General features: G+C 37.8%; 1 protein-coding gene across 4 annotated transcripts in view; it reads left to right on the forward strand.

Moving 5' to 3' along the window:
- Nucleotides 1–22,237, forward strand: part of osbpl6 (oxysterol binding protein-like 6) — a 45,142-nt gene that overhangs the window by 11,801 nt on the left and 11,104 nt on the right. The window contains exons 3-14 of one of the 4 annotated variants that reach the window (XM_032566961.1): nt 7,089–7,211; nt 7,409–7,462; nt 9,260–9,373; nt 9,465–9,635; nt 12,169–12,313; nt 12,461–12,564; nt 14,254–14,346; nt 15,222–15,390; nt 17,657–17,787; nt 19,082–19,189; nt 19,605–19,736; nt 21,500–21,587. In XM_032566961.1, the coding sequence (XP_032422852.1) occupies nt 7,089–7,211; nt 7,409–7,462; nt 9,260–9,373; nt 9,465–9,635; nt 12,169–12,313; nt 12,461–12,564; nt 14,254–14,346; nt 15,222–15,390; nt 17,657–17,787; nt 19,082–19,189; nt 19,605–19,736; nt 21,500–21,587 (1,432 nt within the window). The remainder of the gene's footprint in view (nt 1–7,088; nt 7,212–7,408; nt 7,463–9,259; nt 9,374–9,464; nt 9,636–12,168; nt 12,314–12,460; nt 12,565–14,253; nt 14,347–15,221; nt 15,391–17,656; nt 17,788–19,081; nt 19,190–19,604; nt 19,737–21,499; nt 21,588–22,237) is intronic. The other 3 variants (XM_032566962.1, XM_032566963.1, XM_032566964.1) reach the window with 3 other exon arrangements.

The raw sequence follows: 22,237 nt of genomic DNA on the forward strand, positions 1-22,237 counted from the left end.
GCCTAATTGATGAAGTCAGACACTAGACAAGCTGGAAGCTGAAACAGAATAAAAAAAATAAAAACCATTCTCTTCTATTGAGCTATTGTAATGCTTTTGTAGCCGATGGATCAGAATCTTGAATGAAATTTGATGGTTTGCAGAGCATCTGTGAAGTTACATTCTCTTTCTGGATCCTTTGTGATTGGATTTTACTTGACAAATCTTACCAAAGAAAGAAAAAGGATTTGCTGCTCTGCAGAGCTTCTCCTCTGTGAAATAGTTATCTTAAAATGAAAACACTGTTATATTTTTTTAATCTCATAGCCCTATTTATATATTATTTAAGGTAAAAAAAAAAAAAAAAAATCTTGGGAAGAGTTCAACATCTGACTTATGTGAAGCTGCCAAATCCGTTGCAGATAAAATTAGGAGGAGATAAAGAGCAGAGGTTCATAATACAAACTAAACTCTTGATATGAGGATAGGATTAGTTTAACATTAGTTTATTTAGGGACTGCAATGTCTGGTTGTCCCAAACACAACAAATTAAAGAGACAAATTATCAGACTTGGCAATGGATTACACAATTACACAGCTGACCTGCTGTACTGCTGGCGTTGTGTCACAATAAACATTAACATTCCACAATAGAAATGAAGGCCCCTTAATTAATTTTGTAAAAATAAAGTCACCAGAATTTTATTTTCATTGTGACCTATTGTGACAAGTTAGTATTGTGTATTTATATAGATTGCATGTAATGATTTTACAATTTGATACATATTTAAATACAAATTCATACATATTTTTAATTTGGGCTTTTTAATTGTTGAGTTAATCAGCGAGAGGAAATTATCATTCCACCAAAGCAATAACTAAGGCTTACAATATCAAAGGCTTAAGGAATGCCTCATTTGTTGAGGTCGGGCGACTCTGTTGTTATTAAAATAAATTCAGGGAAGTAAGACTCTTTGAATACTTCTGCTGTGTTGTGCCATCAAGGAGGACAAATGTGACCTGATGGAGAAATACGTGGAAATTGTTTGCATCTGTTGGACTTGATTGGCATTTCTGCATTTGCATGTATTTAGAGCTTTCTGCGTTGTAAATCCAGTGCAAAAAAAGTAAATGGCATGTGCAGTATGTATACAAAAAAGGAGCACTTTGCACTTCTTTGTAAGCCTGTACTCCACAGTTTTTTCTCTTATTTGTGGACATTTTCTAACTTTAATGTATCACACTCATTATATAGTCCAGTTCTCCGGCCCAATATTTGTATTCTGCAAGTTTAAATCTGAGGTGTCAATCAGTAGAATATGCATGTATCACTAAAGCTGTGATGTTGCTGTGAATCAGTGACATGTAATGTATATCATTATGAAAAAAAGGAAGAACCAAAGAATGGGAAAAAAAACAAAAACCTTCTAAACATACCTTAATATACAGCATGTATATTAAATTAGTTTTAGGGAAATATTTTATAAAATAACAATCAAATGTCATAAAATGAATAGATAAAGTATAAAGATTATTTGTGTCTTCATAAAATCTATTGTAGGGAGGATTGGGAATGTGTTACAGCTGGGACGCTGGGCTGTGATTGGTTGTTCAATGTATACTGTTGTCTGTGGTTGTTCAATGTATACTGTTGTCTGTGGTCTACCACAATTTACTTTCTACTGTATGAGTTATCAGAGAAGTAGAGCTTGAAGGCCATTATGTTTAAAACCAACGTAAATGTTTGTTTATTGTGGTGGGTCATTGTGGTGGGTCATCACGCTTCCCATTTCGCTGGGTGTGTGTGTGACGGGACCATGGCCCTCACAGACTGCTCTCTCACACTTGATAAATCAGAGAAAAGGAGCAAGAGAGAAATAATTGAATAAGATGTTAAATACTCATCTGAAGCAAGAGTTTGATCTGCTAGAAACCCACACATAGTCGTACCTCACGTTTAAAACATTGGCAGCATAAGTGAGACTACCCTTATTACATTTGAAGTGGTGAGATTAATTGAGCTGTCTGTGCAGAACTGAAATTGGAAAAAAGCTTCTTCACGATGAGCTCGTTCAGTTTTCACTTTTTTCCAAGCACATTCTGAACGTTCTGCTCAAATTAGCTTCAGCATCAGTTTTCTGGAAAATAAAGCTTCATTTGAGCCTTGATGGTGAATGTTATGTATCCATTATGTGTGTAGCTACGGATAAACTTTTTCTGACTTCATGTTTTCCATTCAAAATATTATCTGCTTTTTCATTCTATGTTGGCCTTTATTATGACTTTAGATGCTCCACCAATGACCTTTGTTTTGTTGAGCTTCAATGATTTTTGTGGAAAAGCAAAAGCAATGCATTATTGTTTGGGGAAAGCCTTAATGGGATCCTGACCTCATTTCTGAATCGATACAGGTCAATATATCGGCTGCTGATGGCTGAAGTTCACGCCCTCATGGGAGCACTTAGGTGCTCCACCTGCAGTAAGCACAGTTTCACACAAACACATGAACATGCATCTAGTTCACAGACATTCCTAGATCCAAAATTCCTGAAATGCAGCATTAAAAAAATCTTTCTTGGGTGCATCAGGACAATTCACAGGTTTTTATTTAGCTATTTATTTATTTTTTTATCAGTATGTTAGCTACACCAGTTTGGTAGAAATTGCTTTCTTTTCAAATGAAAAAAGATACTGGGAATATTTCTCAGAGCTGCACCAGCCTACGAGTCATCAGATGATACGTTTAGACTTCAAGCTCGTGTAACCGAATCTGGTGTGTTTACACTGTGTGCAGGCCTGTGCTTCTCTCAGGATGCCCACATCCTCTCTGTGTAGAAGCCAGGCCTCTTACTCTAAGCTTTACTGCTGAGCCAGCCAAATACTGCGGGAAAATACATCCTCAAAAACAATTGCTATGTGGTTTGTAGCTGCTGAGATATCATCTTCCACTGGTGATTGTGTTGGTGTGGGAGGCGCGAATAGGTTGCAGGTTTTTTTAATCAAGAGGTTCTGTTTTGTTGTGCAAGTGATATAATTTTTACTTTTTGGTTGCTACTATGGAGTTTAAAACTACTATCCAATTTTTGGACAGGAGTGCCACATATGAGCATGCTTGTTCTGTTGAGAAATAATTGCTTTTACAAAATCAGTAGACTGTAGCATGGACCGCGGTTTTTGAATTTGAATTTAATTTGTGCACAATATTCCTGGAGGCCATTTCCTGAACAAGTCCTGGACTTGTCTTGAATCACACACACAGATACGGAAAGGACAGAGCGAATAGGACCAGTGGAGAAGATCACCAGCTACTCCTCTGGAACAATGTACTTCTTGAGTTGCAGAAAGTACGATTTCTGCTGGACCTTCTTCCGAACAGTGCCTGTGTGTGAAGTGATCCACAGTAGACACGGTGTTGTTGAAGATTATGAGGCGGGGCTATATTCAAATATGCCTAAATTAAATGTAGTCTTCCTAAAACGCAAAGCTGAATTATCCAAGCTCCTTGTTTTAGAAAAAACTATTTAAAGGTGTCAATGCCTCATGTATTAATTTATTTATCAAAGATATTTCTTAGAATATATGCACACAACATGTTAGGAAAAACTGATTGACAGACTGTGCTTGTGCATCACTGTCTATGCCAGAGACATAATGTAATGTAAAGTGGTCTCCAGAAGCAGGCTGTGGCACTGATATTTATAGGGCTGATTTAGCCTGAGGTGTCCCCAAAGAGTGTTTGTCCTTTTCTCTGCTCAGTGAAACCTTAACAGTAACAGTTTGATTCATTGCATCAAAGGTCTGCTATGGCTGTGTGTCACCGACGGTGGTGAAACCCTAAGGGCCTGTCTCATGAAAAAGGCTCGTCTAGATTGAGTACATTGACTAAGCTGATTATCACCTTTACACAGTATAATTTCTGGTTCAAACAAAGCCGTTTTCGGGATTTGAATATCTAATTTGTCAAGAAGATGTACGGAAATTTGCTGACTATGAACAAGCAAATTTGTGAGGCTAATCTCCTTAAGGACCTTGACTTTGAAAAGCAGGAGGCCTCTTATGGAATCTGCCACAAAATTCTCCAATAAAGGAGTAAACTTGCCAAGAGGGACCAGCTCATTCAGCTGTAAATTATTCTGCAGCGAGATCAATGAACGGAAGCAGAGTGCAGGAAATCACTTTGGCTTAATTCAGTTCAGTTCTGTGGGCTGTGCTACCAAAAGCAGCAACACTTATTATGGGCCCCATTTCCATATAAGCCAGTAGTCAGCATGTGCGTTGGTATTTACATGGAGTCGGTGCTGTGGATCTTTTTAATGGTTTGGGAAAGGTAATATATTTAAATATTCGCAGCACAAGCAATTCTTTATTTAGTGTACCATTGATTTATCAGTTCAGAGTCATTTAAAAGTCTGTAATGATGCAGATAACAGACGGGAAGTTTGCCTGAGGCAAATGTTTCATTATCGCCCTATACGCCGTTACGTATATACAATAAGCTGCAGCTGTAGTGTGTTAAATGAAGATGCATCGAAGCATAACCTTTTATACAGGTAACAGCTGACTTGTACCATTGGTGTATATTTTAAACTCCTCCACTTCCCCATTTTCACAAGGCATTTGCTCCCACAGTGGAGGTATATGACCTCATTACCACCCAGATCTGTTTGCCGACTTGTTAGATTAAGCAAGCTGTTGTCCTCTTTTGTTAAATATCCTGCAAACCAAGGGTAGGTGTCATCATGCACGGTCCCTGGCGAGACATCTTGAAGGTTGTAGTGTCACATGGTGCAGCGAGAAGCCACAGGCTGTTTGTTGCTTGAGAAGTGAAGCTTGTGCATACTAAACTGACTTTTTGTTTCAGAAGCTGCAATGCTATTGATTCAAGTGTTGAATTCAAAATCTAATCAAATGCATTAAGTGTTTTGTTATCTTACTGATCCACATCTTATTTAAAGCTTTTATCAATTTGGCTAAAGGTGACCTAAAATAAAAAATTAGCTTTTATAATTTTCCTTCATTTACATCTTCTGGTGTGATTTTTGCCTTCAAATTCTTTAGAAGGTCATTGACTACTTGGTTTTTAATACAGTACCTACATTTTTAATTACAATATTCACTTTGACATTTAATGTGTTTATTAACTGGTGTTCGACAGGCTCCATGCTTAGACCAATTCTCTTTAGTATGTAATGTTTACCCGCTGTGTAAAATGGCACAAAAAATTGATTTTCAGTTGTTACAGAGATATCAATATGTGCAATACTGCAAATTTAAAGAAGTACTTGAGTGCAGTATTTAAAAGACTAACATTTTTCTTGTATCATGCATTCGTGTTCTGCTTGCCAATAGTTTATTTGCCCAGTTGCATGGAGTTTGACTGCTTGCTATAAACATAATTGATATAGATTTTAGTGACTGTAGATGCCATCGCTGACAGAAAGGTGTTAAAACATTATGATGGTTGAAAAGAGAGCAGACTGATTAATTCACTATTTGATTTTCAATATTAATATCACGATGCATGCTTCTTTTTCTAATATCATGCAACCCTAATTTCAAGCAGTTGTTTCTAATTCATTTTAGAAACAGGTATGTATAGTTGTAAATTTACTGCTGATGCTCTAATTCACACAGGATCAGAAATATACATACGAACTCAAAAATGTGCATACATACTCTCATATTTGGTTAAATGTGCCTTAGTAAATTGCAGAGAGCCCAACACAGACTGGACACTAAACAACTCTTACCAGAATCAGTAAGGCACTGACCCGGCTTCTAAGCAGAGTCCATACATTTTTAAAAGTGTTGAGGTTTGGGCCATTCCAGCAACTTAATCTTACTTTATCCATTCCAGAACCAAATGTAATGTGTTTCGGATCATTGTACCAGCAAACTGCTTCCTCTGCTGAAACTGACCTGGGTCACATTTTCAGGAACATCTCATGAACCACCAGGTTCATGTCTAGATAGTGATACACCAAGTTATTGTGGAAACAGTTTAACGTCAATATGGTCTGAGAGAGTGACAATCAAGAAAAATTTCTCTGCTCCAAAATCAACACTTTCAAGCTTCCTCCAAAATCCGTAACGTCAACTCAAATCACCAACTAGATACACTAGAGAAAAAAAATGTCTCTAATTTACAGTAAAATAGAGATGTGGGGTTTTTTTTTACAGTGAGGTTAAAACTTGACCACAGGCCTCTGAACAGTCCTTGAGCTAAACCATATTTAAAAGTATGATCCATGCCAGGAAACCAACCAATTTAGATTAATTATGCCAAATTGTATATGTAGAAATACTGTATATCAAGACAGTAATATGCTGGGGCGGTGATGTTGGCTACAAAAGCATATGTTTTCTCTGCAGCATATAGTATATTTGCATGAATATCAAAATCTACAATACTTTCAAACCTGAAATGTGGAATCTGTAGTTTTTAAATCCACTGAAATTTTGTTGTATAATAATTTATGTCTCAAAAAAGGAATGCTGAAATACATTTTTGAAAGTTTCAAATTATATGACAGCCATAGAGATGACCAATCCTGAACAATAAAAACTAACTGCATTAATTTGCAGGTATGTATTGGCAACGTACCCCATAATTATTTTCTTCCTTTAGTCCATGAAGACCAACAGCATTTTCTTTAGTGAAACTGATGGTTCCGCAGAGAGACAGAAAATAGGATCATGTTTCTTCCTCTGTTACTGGTCATATTCCTGCTATCAAATCAGTGACCCCGTTCTCCCGCGTGTCTCCTCCTGAGGGACAAAGGTTGGATGTCACCTGTCCCTGCATGACCTGTCCACCGTTCCTCCCCAGAGGCATCATTTTGATTTACAGACCCTCTCAGAGCTGAAAGAGCATAGTCAGGAAAAAGCTAATGAGGTGGAAATGCTGAGAGAGCACAGGGGGACAGTATTTTGTTATTTTAAAGCTGTACTAGCTGGCTTAAAAGAAGCACTACACGTGTTCTTGTTTTTCCTATGACAAGGCCATATTTTCTTTTTATTACAGCCTGCGCGTTTCCTGTTTGTGTATCACACTATTGGAGTGAGTGGATTAGTTCTGACACCGCTGTGTATTTTTTCTTCCTCTCCAGGAGGCAGACAGCTGGGAAATAATCGAGGGACTGAAAATCGGTCAGAGCAACGTGCAAAGGCCCGACAAAAATGAAGGTTTTATGTTGAAGAAAAGGAAATGGCCCTTGAAAGGATGGCACAAGGTACGATCCACAGGCCAGGCCAGACACAAAAGCTTTCTCTTCTACAAAAAATGCACTGTCAGACTCATCCATTACCAAAACGGTGCTGAATATTAAAAGGCCACTTCATTGATGTCATTCTCTTTATCATTTTTAAGTCTTTGTTATTTTTTAACCAATTCTACTTTGGTACTCTTGTTTTTTTTTTTATTCTGCAGCGTTTCTTTGTTCTGGACAATGGTATTCTGAAGTACTCCAAGACCCCTATTGATGTAAGTAATCCTGACCGTCATCCCTGCAGGCAGAAACGGAGCTGCCAGGTCTGACCTCTGCTAAGACAGACAGTGAGTCAGCTGAGACATCTGCAGCGTGTTGCGTCTGCACGAAAAACAAAACTGTCTGATAGAGTGGAGATGCAATGCATGATAGTGACAAAACATTTTAGTCTCGCACATTTTGGATTCTACTGTCTGCAGGGCCATCACTGTGATCAACATTTGTTATGAACCTATTAGGAAACATAAAATATAACGCTTGCAGAAATATTACATGCTAAGAAGATAAACTGTGTTGTCCAAACAGTTGCTCCTAAAAATCTTCAACCACATTAGGTTTATTGTCAACATTTGAAGCCGTTTGAAGTGTTTGCAGTAAACAAATTAAACGAGCTGTTTAAGCAGCGACATAAAACTAATATTACATGGATTATAGCCACATCTTCCACTACAACCTTCTGTCACTGAGTACTGCACTCACGATTCAACACCCTGAATTCATCACTGCACAGACTTACAAATCAAACACATTCTCAGGGACTCTTGATGTAACCAATCGAGGACTTCAATAATTGCATTTTATTGCATGTTGGAAAGATGACTAAGAACTGTCCAAAAAGTTTAGAGAACACTGCCTGGCACAAACAGGGGAAAACTGTACAAAAAGATGGCATAGACCCTGAATGTAACTCGAGATACATGTGAAGGTATCTCGAACACGTCTAAGGGAAGCAGTAGCTTAGCCACCTAAACATGGCAGAAGGAGGAAGTTACCAATACCTCCCGCTGGATTACTGATGAGTCAAGTGGTCAAAACCCTTCAAGTGGTTATAAAGACCTGGAGCGAGACCAAGTGGCAGTTCAGTTTCCACAGTAAGCCACATTCTAAACGATGAAGATGTCTGTGTATGTGCCTGCAACGTGTGGGGGGTCAGACGGATTAAAATCGAGCATTAGAACATCTTGGGAGAAATATTTTATTGTAAACCAATATCAAGCTGAAGCTTGGGTGTTCAGGCCTTCAGACAACAATAATCCAAAAGGTATCTCAAAGTCCACAAGGGTTTGGTTTCAGAAGCTGTATTAATAGGTAATAAAGTGGAGTGAGTTTTATCCTGAGTTGAAATCTTCAAAATCGTGGCATTTGAAAAAGGCGCTTGTAGCATGGAAATCTAAGAGCATCAATGTTTTGTCACCATCTCAGCACTGTAGGCAAGATGTAGTATGTGCTTTTTGTTTTCCCCTTTAAATAGTTATTGCACAGTAAGAAATGTGTAACACTGAATAACAGGCAGGTAATGAGAGTTCAAGTTTTATTGGGGCAGAAGGACTTTCGCTTTTCATTTTATTGAACAACTCTGCTGCCCTTAAATCAAAAATAAATCATTGTGACCTTTATATAATTTAAGACAAAAGAGGGTTAATGAACTGGAGCCCTTTGCCCACGATGGATTAAGATTTCTCATAAATCCAGCTGACGTTTTGCAGTCAGTCAAGTTGTCCACAGGTCATAACTGCAAAAGATTGGTCTACAAAAAACAAAAGATGCTTTTCATAGATTGAATTAATTTAGGCACAACACTAATCTTGGTTATGAATCTCATATTGACTACAGGCTTTTAATTTAAGTCAAATCTATGCATCAAATTCTTGTTTTTGAAGTCGTCTCTCGTATGATCATTTAAATAAAAAGAACTATTCAGATAAATCTTTGTGTCCCAAATCTGTATCATAAATACTGATAATGTGTGTAAATTATGAGCAGGTCTGGATGTTTTTGCCAAATGTCCACAGATTCAAAGGGGAAAACTTCATGGCAGCATCGATGTTGGCCTCTCTGTCATGTCCATCAAAAAGAGGGCGCGTCGCATCGACCTGGACACCGAGGAGCATATTTATCATCTGAAGGTAACACTTTAGATAACTCACTATATCAAAGTGAAAAACAGCAGCTTGGTAAGTGACAGAGGTCAAAGTTAGTCGTCTGCTTCCTGTCCAGGTCAAGTCTCAAGACATCTTTGACGCCTGGGTGTCAAAGCTGCGCCATCACCGACTGTATCGACAGAATGAGATAGTGCGCTCTCCCCGGGAGCCCACGATGCGAACGTTTCCCCCTCCAGCTGCCATGGAGACGCCCCAGCCCTCCCCAATTGTAGTAAATGAAACAAAGGTGAGCATCTTTTCACTTTATTTCTCTGTTAAAACTAAAATATGTGGGAAAAACATTTACATGTTAACTTTTATCTATTTCTTTTTGTATGTATGTGAACACATGATGAAACTGAAAAGAGGAAGTTCTGTTCAGGGGCTAAATTTCCATGTAAACCACAGTTGACATGGAAACATGCTCTTTGGTGTAATTAGTGCCATTTTTCTGGTATTTTCTTCACTAACGAGAGAATTACTAACATCATTTGTAAAAATCATTCCAGTTCCGGATAAACATTGGAAAGTATTTTTATTTCCAGATTATGTTCATCATCAATGTTTATAAGTTGTATCCATCTTTTCTCAAAGGGTTTTTTTTTTTTTTGCTGGTTTCATATTTAAAATCTGACCTCTGGAGAAAATTTGGCCTTAAATTCACTGCAAAAATTTTTTAAATTATTATTATCATCAGAATTTCAACATGGAAATGCATAGATACCCTGTGGATTATATATATACAGTACAGACCAAAAGTTTGGACACACCTTCTAATTCAATGGGTTTTCTTTATTTTCATGACTATTTATAAGGCAAGAAATCCCACTTATATACCTGACAGGGCACACCTATGAAGTGAAAACCATTTCAGGTGACTACCTCTTGAAGCTCATCAAGAAAATGCAGAGTGTGTGCAAAGCAGTAATCACAGCAAAAGGTTGCTACTTTGAAGAAACTAGAATATAAGGGGTATTTTCAGTTGTTTTACACTTTTTTGTTTAGTGCATATTTCCACATGTGTTATTCATAGTTTTGATGCCTTCAGTGTGAATCTACAATGTCAATAGTCATGAAAATAAAGGAAACTCATTGAATTAAAAGGTGTGTCCAAACTTTTGGTCTGTACTGTATATCTGCCTAACGTAATAAAGCAAGACGTGAAACTGTATCCAGACCATTAAGATAACAAAAAGGATTGCCCATTCTCTGTAAGAGCGCTTGAAGTGTGAGTAAATGTGAGCATAGGGCCAGAGAAGCTCCTCCTGGGAGTGCTGCTGAGTCACATGGAGGCCATTAGAGGTGATCAGTAGGATTTGGATCCCGAGCAGCTGGCTGCAGCACGATGAGCTCTCCCTGAAGATTGGCTCAAATGGAAGGCTCCGGTCCTGGAGTCAGAATTATCTACTGCATCAAACACTTCGAAGATGCTGGAAACCTGGAACAAAGAAGGGTTCAGGGTGGCAGCATTTATTCAAGCTCAGTATAATGGCTAATTTCTACAGCAGCTTTTATATATGCGCTGGTTGAGGATAACAAAGTGTAGGGTCGGTGTTCAGTTTTCTGATGGGTTCTATGTAAAATTGATCCAACTTTGATATGCGGCCATACGTTTTTATGTTCTCGTCATCAGCATTAATGTTCCATTGTGGGGTTTTCATGATCATTAGTAGGACATATGGGTCTTTTTGTGACACCCTTTCTATGCACGTATACATAATGTACATCATTGGAAAGTTGGGATTCTTGAGATTATCATAACTGTAACTGTAGAGGCCCACTATAGAAGCTCAGTGTTGACCTGGTTTATGCTTTCCAAAACCTGTTTCGATGAGTGTGGCATCATTTTCTGTCTCAAGTTTCAACTAGTAGCCAAACAGGCCCTCAGCATGATGCTCTCACTGCTATGTATTACATTTGGAACTGCTGTTATACGTTTAAGAGCTTCTCCTCAGCTCTTCCAATCATACTGTTCATCACTGATGCCAAATAGCTCAAACTTTATCTTGTCTTACCATAAGAAACTCTCGACTGAGAGCATTTAGCTTATCTTCTAGTTTATGTTTGGCTTCCTGGGTTGTTCTGGGTCTGTAGAAGTACAAAAAAAAAAGAGAAAAAAAGAAGAAAGAAATTGTATTTAATTTCCCATTATTTAAATATTGTTTCCTAGGTTACTTTCTAATTTCCTTCCTTCTGTACTGCATATGTTTTCCTCTTTTTTCATCTTACTTTTTGTCATGTTAGCATTTAAGTTGGGACACAAGTGCAGGCAAAGCCAGAGGCGGATGGTAAAGTGCAGAGTATTTCTTGTAACAGATTAATGGTGGAGTGATTCAAAGTATTTATTTTTGAATTTGATTTATGTCATTTCCACCCAGTAGCGAATTGAAAGACTAAAAAAGATTTTAATTTGTGCATTCAGTTCCTGGTTTCCAACAAATTTTTTTCACATGCTTCATTGCTAGGCCAAATAAATTAAAAGGTCATCGATTACACAGAAAAACAGAGTTTTTCTTCTTAGTCCAAAAAAAAGGAGAAAACATCTAATTTTAATTGCCATCTTGCTGCATTGTTTTTATAAGACTGCTTTAGTTGATCTAATGTAAAACTTGTTTCTTATAAAATAATCTATAAATGAATCCCTTCTGCTTTAATCCAGAATATTTCCTGCTTATCCTAACTAGCTAGTGGTCCTCTCTTAACTTGTGTGCAATAGCATCTGACACGATGCCTCGGACAGATCAGCCTGTCTGACCCTGTCTGTTATCGCCTCACCTCAGCAGGCCAAGTCCAGCAGCTTGCCGTGGCAGCCGGCGGCTCCCAGCAGCAGCAGCAACAGCAGCCTGCAGGCGTCCTACAGCAACGGTCAGAGCAGGGTGGTCGCTTGGCTTCAAGAGTCGGAGGAGATGGACAAGTGTGCAGAGGGTGAGTGAGATGAAAGGCGACATTTGGGATTTTACAAAAGAGTAGATTAAATCGAGCCTGCCGCCTTTCGATAAATCCCCCAACGGCGGATGTGATTGTGCCATGGCACGTAATGAGTTTGTGAGCTGGTGTAAATTTTATTTCCAGAGCTCGCACGCTGCCAGTCTAACCTGACCGAGTTAAGCCGGTTGTTGCAGAGCCTGGAGATCCTGCAGAGGACGCAATCAGCGCCCAACTTCACAGATATGCAGGTAAAACACACACCTGAGAGCATATACTGAAACACACTTACAGCGGTGTCGAGGATGAACTTGTAGTCAGTACTTTATTAAAGCATTTTTTTTTCAACTGTAAGGCTTGCTGCTGGTGAGAAGTTCACATACATTATTCATTGGCATGAAGATCATATCCATTTTGAGCTTTTAAAGACTTAATCTGTTTATCCGTGAAGATGCAACTGCTGTACAGTAGATAGTGTCTGCTATTTTTAAAAAAGAATTATGTGGACAAGCTTAACCACAGAGTCAAAATCATACATACTGGTTCTAAAAAAATAGAAATAATAACATATTTAGATGTGTTTTTTTTTCTCTTATTTTGGTTTTCATTAATTTATGTATTTTTGCTCTTCTTTTTCCTGAAGCATCTTGTGATTTTTATCCATTAATGGTAACATATTAAATAAACTTTAAACAATTTTGGCTGCATATAATCATTCTTCTTATCCAAATAGGTAAATATTGTTTAAATTGCTCAAACAATTACAAATGTATTTGTGCCAGGGAACATTACAATAAGCCTGTTTTATCAATTGTAAAACCAGTTTTGATGGCTGCTGATGATCATTGTCCTGTTGGAACTCCCAATTGTGTCCCAGTTTCAGCTCTCTGACTCAAACTTTCATCTGCAGATGGAAAAAAAATTATATTAATAAGTGAATAACCTAGAAAACACAAAAACCAGGAATGTGATAAAACAGGAAGTCACTGCTACACGACTGTAGCAAGTTCAGCACCAACATGGACTGAGATAACACTGACCAAGATATTTGGTCTTTTATGTATAAATTTGACTGGAACTTATTGACATAGTTCATTTTTTTTTAATCATTTCATTCTTGAATAATATTTGCACCTTTAAAATCTCTAAGTTGAAAAAATATATATTCATGCCCTTGATGAGTGTATGTCTCACCAGCAGTGTATGTGTGTATATGTGAAATACAGACAGAGAGGAATCTTCAGATAAAGATGGAGGTGATTAGGTCTTTTGTTAGTAGGAGTGAGAAATGTGTCCCATTAGTTGCCAACATTTCATTCATCTCTCACCATTTGCATGGCATGTGTGTTGCTCCACAGCTGCACTGTGGCTGCTGACCTTTACGCTGCAGCACTGCATACACAGAATAACAATGCCTGTGGCAATGACCATCAGTAGGCAGTTAACTGTTTAAGAAATTAACATGGGAAGCTTGACTGATTGTGAACTGAATAATTTTATGAAGTAAATTAAACTAGCAAAAGTAAAGGATTATAACAACTGAATTGCATTCGTTGCTGTGCATGATTGTTGCTGAAAAGAGTCTGAGTGAAATTTAAAATATGCAGCCACTGTGTATGCTTTAATCTGTTTAGTTTGTGAACCAAACTAAAATGTGTAAAATATTTTTGCAACACACATGCTACACTGTCACCTGAGCCATCCAGCACCTATAACCTATCATTATCTATTGATTTGTTGTGTATTATAGTGTTTGGCTCAAATTCACAAATAAAACAACACACCATCGTTTTGTTTGCAGCCTAATTTTCTTTTATAAAAAGCTGTTCTTTTATGCCATTTCACTGCAGTCTATGTGCGGCTAACTCTTGCTTCTTTTGTGTGACGTGTTTGTCCTGTTAACCTCCCTTTGCACTGCTCGGTCCACATGTGCCTCAAAGGCCAATTGTGTAGAACTGTCAAAGAAAGAAAAGCGCTTGAACAGAAGATGGAGAACAAAAAGTGTCGGCAAAGATGCGAAATTCCAACTGCAGGTAACATACATGCACACTAGCAGGGTTGGGTTGGTTAAACTCTCACTAGATGTAAACGGCGAGGGAAAATAATTAAACTGCAGCTAATAATTTACTTAATTATAAGCAAAATTTGTGTGTTCACTTATAGTACGTTGTTTTGTTAGTTCAGAACAAAATTTAGTCACGTGATTTGATGACGTCAGGAAATGTTTTTACTCATGGTGAGATTATACTGCTCTAACAAAATATCAATCATGTCTCATAAAGTGGCAGTATCTGATTCAGTGTGAGACTTTAATCCAGTTAATACCTAAATATTGTTCTTTTATTTTTCTCCTTTTAATCAGGAAATAATTACCTCACTATAATAAAATAGCTTGTCTGCAATGCAGCTCACAGAAACTTGTATGTCATGACTTGAGTACTTTTCGCTGATACATTTTTTTTGTTGCTTAATGTATAAATCTACTGTATATGCTGTTTGCTGACACAGCTAATGGGGTTTCAACTTTTTGCATAAAACCCTAATGTCAATGCTAAAATTAAGGTTAAATTCTGTAAATAATCCTTTTTGCATGTTTCCAGAAAAAGGATGGTGAAACATTTCCATTATCTTGACTTTTCACTTTGATTTTTATAACTAGAAAAGACGCAATAACAGAATGATTTAGATTTTTTTTTTTTTTAGGGGGAGGGGGGATTTTCCTTTGATTTAACTTCCACTGAAATAACATAAAAAGAAAATCTTTTTGTCAGATTAATTCAACAGATTCACTGAGTCTAATAGATGAACATTTGGTTTCCGGCTTGGCAGCTGGTTCTGATTGTAAGACACAGAAAAGCTGTACTGTAGTGTTTCTGACAGTAGTTCTCTGCGGTTGTGATCTCTCCAGGTTCCTCTGTCTGCCAGCATGTCGCCTGTCCGCCTCCACTCTTCCAATCCAAACCTGTGTGCTGAACTCGGGGACTACCAGCCCCCAGTTTCTCGCCTGTCAGACAGTGTGGAGTATGCCAGCGACTACATTAAACTTCAGGAGGAATTCTGCACTATTGCCCAGAAAGGTAAGCAGGCGACTGCTAAGCAGTTAATTTGTTTTATTGGTATTCCCGTATAAACAATGCGAAGAAACATTTAAATCTCTTGGACTTTTTCACACTTTTTCTCACAATAAAACCACAAACTTCAGTTTATTTTGTAGCGATTTGATGTGATACATCAAAGCAAAGTTCAGCAGGACTGTAAACTGGAAGAAAATGGAAATTTTGCCCCAATTTCTTATAAATACTCTCTGAACAGATTCTCATTTGGATATACAGTAGGTCTAGTCTTTTCCTGGCTCATTCCAACTCTTGACCTGATTTAAAACATGAGGTGAACTTCAGTCCAAGACTTTTGGAGCCTTCAACAAGATTTCTTTTAGTATCTCATAGTTAGGTTCATCAAGCCTTCTATGAACTTCTGACTCATCATAATGGTGCCAGTGCCCTGTTTGGGACAATGTTGTAGGTTTCCAATAAACCCATAATGTTTGTCGTCTAAAAATATCGCCCTCTTCCACATGTTTGCTGTTCGACTTGAGTCAAATGTTTTGATACTTTCAGTAGCAGCTTTCTTGCCGTTCCTGGATAAAGGCTGTCTTTTTGCATGACTGATTTTGTTCTCTCTTCAATCTCCAGACTGCACAACTTGTGCTTCTTCTTTAAAAACATATAACTTAAATTATCTGGGTTCAACCTGTCTGTTTAGGAAAACATAAAGCATTAGTTTCATAAGCTTGTTAAAAAAATAATAACATGTCATCTAAATGTAAGCCTCTTAATTTCATTGCTCTTTTCTTGTTGTAAATGCATGGCAGCAATCTACTACTTAAATATTGATCATGTTAATGTGTTCTCGAACCAGTGAGCATGTTGACTAATGCACCTCGGAGTGATATGAATCACCTGAGCGCTTGTTCATTTCCTTTGCTTTTTGATGAATTATTGTCACTCCGGCTGATCGAGAGCATAACTGAATACAACTGCACCTGTTATAATAAAACATTTTGTCCTGTTTCAAGAGTCTGGAAAGCACATCAAATTACAAATGACATAACAAAGGTCAAAACACAGATGCAGGACAGCACAAATTGGGATCATTCCACATTAAATATTGATGAAATTCAATAAAAGCAGCAGTGATGTTGGTGTTGTAGTTTGTTGAGGGAACAAAAATTTAGGAATTTTGCTCTCAGGTGCAAATTTAAAAAGATCTCTGCAGGTTAGAAAAGTTCACAAACCTGAATACATGTGTTTTAATTTTGAACCGCAGTGTAAAGGCAGATCGGGCTCCTGTGTTTCAGAAAAAGTACATTTAAAAAAATTTAAAATAAAGAAATGAGGATACATTTTTAACATCAGTCTACTTTTTATTCTCTAAGTTGCGTTCTAAGGAAAAAATGTATCAGATTTTTTTTATCTTTACAGTTTCAGAAACAGACACATTTTTTGTCATAGTTAAATCTGTTGAACTTTTCCATAATCATAAGTTGTTTTTTTTTTTCAAAATAACTATATTCAATTTATACAATGTATACTGTTTCTCACGAGGCTGAGAATCAGTCTCTTCCCTTTAGTCGTCAGACTCCTGAATTCAAGCTGCACCTAATACAGCTTCATCTTATGAATTATTTACACACACACACACACGCACACACACCCCCACACACACACATATATCACATAATTACTTTATTTATTTATTTATGTATTTTCTTTGTAGTAAATTAGTTAATCTGGGACCTGAGTTCGAATTTCGTACCACAAACAAGCAAGGTGGTATGACAATAAAATATTCGTGAATCTTTGAATTCTTAATTGAATAGAAAATCTACAAGCAAAAAGGCAGACCTCAGTAGAAGAATCAGTTCTACCTACTGTGGCAACCAAATGAGTTTTTTGTAAAACCGCCATTATAACTTCACCTTTTCAATCTGCATGATTGCATTTTGTCTCCAGAATGAAGGTCTTTGTCCTGGTATCCATATTGGTCCTCTTTTACTGTGGACAATGTCACTGTTTATGAGTTTCATTACTGCAAGGTGAAATAAAATGGCGAAATAAATGTCATTTGAATGAGCTTTGATGTGAATCTGTACATTTGCTAGGTGAGGCTATTTCAGATATGCTTTTGCGCCTTTTTTTCCCCCTCAAATTTGGACACATTGAGTTTTAACCTTTGTGAAATTCTTCCATCATTTAATATGTCGAATAACTCAAGGAAGGATGTGCTTTCTTACTCCGATTGTGTAAAGCAACAGTTTTCTGCTTCTTTCTTGCTTCCCCACAGTCCACTCTCTCTTGAAGTCGGCCTTCAACACCGTGGCCATAGAGAAAGAGAAGATCAAGCAGGTTCTCTCTGAGCAGGAGCAGTCTGACCAGTCATCCCAGATCATCTCTATAAGGAAGTCTCTGTCGCTGGTATTTTTCATTCTATTTTTTTTCCTATCCCCACCTGTAACCTGAACTGTTTACAAGCAAATGTGGCTACATTTGTGCCGTAAAGGATCATAATTTGGGGGGGGGGGAAATGGGAAATGACAAAAATATTTTGTTTTCTTGTTACCTCAATTTATTTTTTGAAGAAATCACACAACCCACTGTGTATTCTTAAGAGTCTCAGATAGCACAATTAGGAAAAGATTACTTGTGCAGATGAAAGCAGAGTCAAGCCAGTCATGAAAACCCAATCATCTTTTCCCAGTTTAATTGGTGATGGAGGGAGATGTGCAGCGCAGTTCATTAGCCAAACTCCTGAGGGCTGTCTCTATACTACAGTGATTTAATTGGACTGTTCCTCCTTCTAACTGTTGGCATAATTTTAGTGAAATGTTTCACTTGCTGCTTTATCTCTGTTATTTCCTTAATTGGATGTTAGTGTGACATGGCTCTGTCAGGCTGCAGGTCGGATTTCCCAGTGAAGCGCTGTGGGAGGTTGATAATCTGTGGCTAGTAGTTGCTATAGATACAGCTGTTTTAGTACCTGGAGCTTCAATGGGAGGATCTATATTTAGATCACCACACATTTCTTCTTTTACTTATTTTAATAACCACTTAACACATTCGGCTCGTTTGCTACATCTCACAATAGTTTGCTTCTTGATGGCTTGTCTCTAACCAGTGAAGAGACCTAATCCATTTTTCACAAAACGTTAATGCTAAATGAAATAAAAATCCACTCTTGTTGCCTTTGTGGGTTCTGACAGACTTTGATGTTGTCATTTCCAAGTCTGGATAAGTATCAAAAAACGAAAACTGAGCATGAAAAATGTCTTCATTTCCAGATTATATTCCTTATTTCATCATCTAAAAGATAGAATTAAAAAATTAAAAAGACAAAGGTCTTTTTATATTGATTTCTACATAAATGATGTCTTTTAGTTTTAACATTCAAATGTTCAGTTTTCCTCAGCTGATGGCTGTTAAACAGATAAATCCCTAAATTATTATTTTTTGTTGCCTCAACATTAAGGGTCTCAAACCTAAATCAACAAAGGCTGACATCCTAACTGGCTAAATTGCCTGTAAGCTACATAGTTTAGTTATTCATTTAGTCTTGTTTACGCAGGGACAAACCTAAAAGCTGCAGGACACTGACCCTCGAGGATTATAGTTTGGCATCTCTGCTCTAGACTCTTTTTGTGATTTGGATATCTGGCTGATTGATTAGTGCGTCTTTACTTAAAACGTTTGCATCACGCTTCTTATCTTTCAGGCTCTAGCCCAGAACGCGGAGCTTCGAAGCCGCCTCAACCGCATTCACTCTGAAACTATCCTGACGGAACAAGTTGTCAGCGTGAACATCATCCCCACGCCTGATGAGGTAGGTCACTGCTGTCGCTCTCTCTCTGACGAAGCCAATTTCCCATATCGATATCAATACGATCACATCTACCAGGGGACGTCCAGGTTCTTGCAGTGCTTGCTTATTGCGTTTGTCGGTGGTGTTATTGATTCCTGTCCCAAAGATTTATGCTTTTTTCGATACACCCTGGCAAGTAAGCTTAAATGAACACAATTTGATGCGGAACCTGACATCAAGGTTAATAGAAAAGATGACTAATTCAAAAAGGATGGGAGCGTACCTTATGGCGACGAAACACATGTAATATGAACTCGCCGTTGCTCCCTGGGGTGCTGTTTCTGTTTCTGTTTGCTCAGGTCCGCTCGGCTCCGAATGCTGTCATCACGTTGAGAAAGGGTGAACAAACGCTGCTTTTGCTTGTGTTTGTCTGCAGGCCGTGGAGCAGATGGGGATCCCTCTGACTCAGCAGGCCTCTAATGAAAGCCGACTCTCCATGTCGGAGTCTGTCTCTGAGTTCTTTGATGCGCAGGAAGTGCTTCTGTCAGCCAGCTCGTCGGAGAACGAGGTACAAACAGGCAGTGAAGATGTTTAAAGGCTGGCAGGTGTGTGTTGTGGTTGGGGTAAATTAAGAGATGGGTTAAATTGGCTCTTGTGCTGGAAAACCAAAGAGCTGTAATCAGACGGTAGTTAACGAGAGCAGCTTGAAAATTAGGGGTAGAGCAGAAGGTTTTAAGCTCAGTCACTTTAAAACAGCTTTTTCTGCTCTGTCTCCTTTTTAAAAGCAGACTGTTGCATTATATCCACTAACTTCTATGTATTTTATTGGAATTTTATGTAAATGACCAACACAATAGCAATGATAATGTTTATTTGTGAAGTGGAAGTCAAATTTGGCTTCGAGTCTTTGTAGAACCACCATTAGCTGTGGTGACATCTGCAAACAGGGAAAAAGTTTTAAAGCAATGTTTCCGTTTACTACACCTTTCTTAAAAAACCATAATGCTGTTATTTTATTTGTTTCATTTTTTCAGGCTCGCTGAATTGGGATGTTTTTATTGGTTCAAACCATTTTCTTTAATTTACCCTTAAGTGTACATTGATGTTACCAATTGTTGAATACATGTTAACCAAAGAAAAGAAGGGCTTCGTTTAAGGTTGAGAAGATGTACAAAAGTCACAACTTCAGTGTAAAAGTAGTGAAATAGGTATACATATCATATTCTTTGCTGTAATCTAAACCAGAGGTACAGTGGACCCTCAGTATGAGTGGCTGACATTTCCAAATACTTGAGATCTCCTCTAAAAATGTTTATAACTGCCTATTTTAACAGTTCAAAACAACAAATATATCTTAAGATATTGGAATCTGCAGAATCAGTCTTCCTTTTATACCATTCTTGGAGGTAAACCAATCAGCAGCAAGGATAATAAATAGTGTTCCTGGATTGGTTGCTTTCAGTACCATATCAAGTTGCATTGCTCCTGAATATTTCATATTGTATTTTCTTATGTCTTCATATTTTAAATATGCCGATATAAGAATATCTGTGAGTAGTTTGGAGTTGCATTCCACAGAAAAGTCTGCAAACACCAATCTGTAAATAGGCAGAAGAGAACAAATCTAGGCATGGCTAAATACCTGATAATTACTGTAAAAATGTATTATAATAAGTGTCTTTTTATGCCATAATCATATTTATTTTTTTGCTATAGTGTATACCACTGAAACAACAACCTTCTAGAAATCTGATTGTGCTTCCAAAGGTTTGGGGTATAGTGTAGTTTTTAAGGCAACAGATTATCGAACCTGAGCTGTGGCTCTATGCAGCTTCTCCAGAGTTACCAGGAGGCTCTTGGTGGCTTTTCATGTTGATGATAAAATAAACCATGACCCTAAGGCAGTGGTTGGACAGGATTTAATATATTTAATATCACCATAAATAAATCCCTCTGCATGCTATACTTACCTTTTATATTCCACTTGACTCTTTGTTTTTCTCTGTTACATATAATTCAAATTAAATATATTGAAGTTTATATCAAGGTCACAAAATAAGAAAAGAAATTAGGGGTGTAAATACTTCTGCAGGGGAAGGAGCTGCAATGCCCTCCTTTCTGATGCCTTCAATGACCTCTTTGTGTTCCCATATAGTATGAAAATGCTGCAGTCTCTTCTACTACTATTACTGCAGTAACACAGATAGTTGCTGCTGCAGTTTTTTAGCCAAAGGCAAACTACATTTTGTGTGTAAGGCTAATCTGCACCGTGCTCTGATCAGTTAGTAACGCACCGCCTCTTTCCTCGCTCTCCACCTGTCCCTCACGCAGGGTTCAGATGATGAGTCATACGTCAGCGACGTCAGCGATAACATTTCTGAGGATAACGCCAGCGTGACCGACAACGTCTCCCGACAAAGTAGGTCTGGTTTCTGCGCCACCACGAGCATCTGCAGTCTCGAAAGAGAGACCAAAAAAAGAAAAGAAAATGAGTCAAGCAGGGAATTCCTACATGTCCCATAAGCTGTGCTGCTCCCACAATGCCACGCACAAACTGACAGACACACGCTTTCACTGGCGAAACCATTTATCAGTGTTGCAGAGGCAGTTGACTTTGCAGTGCTGCTCTGTGCCAAGGGCTTTTCTTGGACTTTATGAAGCAGTCGGGAAGGGATCTCCCTCTTTCATCTCTGTCACATCCCACACAGAGGAGGAAAAAAGGCAATAAAGCGCACAGGAAAAGAGAAAATACTCTATGTTCTTGGCAATAATATTTCAAGGGGTTTGATACATTATTAGAGCCGCCAACATTTAGTATCTATTTTATAGTCTGGGAAATAAAGGACATTATTCTCTCAGGAAACAACACTCCATCATAATAAAATCCTGATCAGTTCACTAAATCACATTCCAGCTTCACTCCTGTTTCAGCTGATTATAAAATCCCTCTGATTACAAAGACCAGGTAATGCTATTTTAATTCTTTAGAGTTCAGAAATTATTTATAATTTTTTTAACTTATGTGTATCTTTATTTAGTTTTTAGTAAATTTCTTATAATTTTTTTTTT

The sequence above is a fragment of the Xiphophorus hellerii genome, chromosome 7 (genome assembly GCF_003331165.1).
Source record: "Xiphophorus hellerii strain 12219 chromosome 7, Xiphophorus_hellerii-4.1, whole genome shotgun sequence".
NCBI classification, from domain to species: Eukaryota; Metazoa; Chordata; class Actinopteri; order Cyprinodontiformes; family Poeciliidae; genus Xiphophorus; species Xiphophorus hellerii.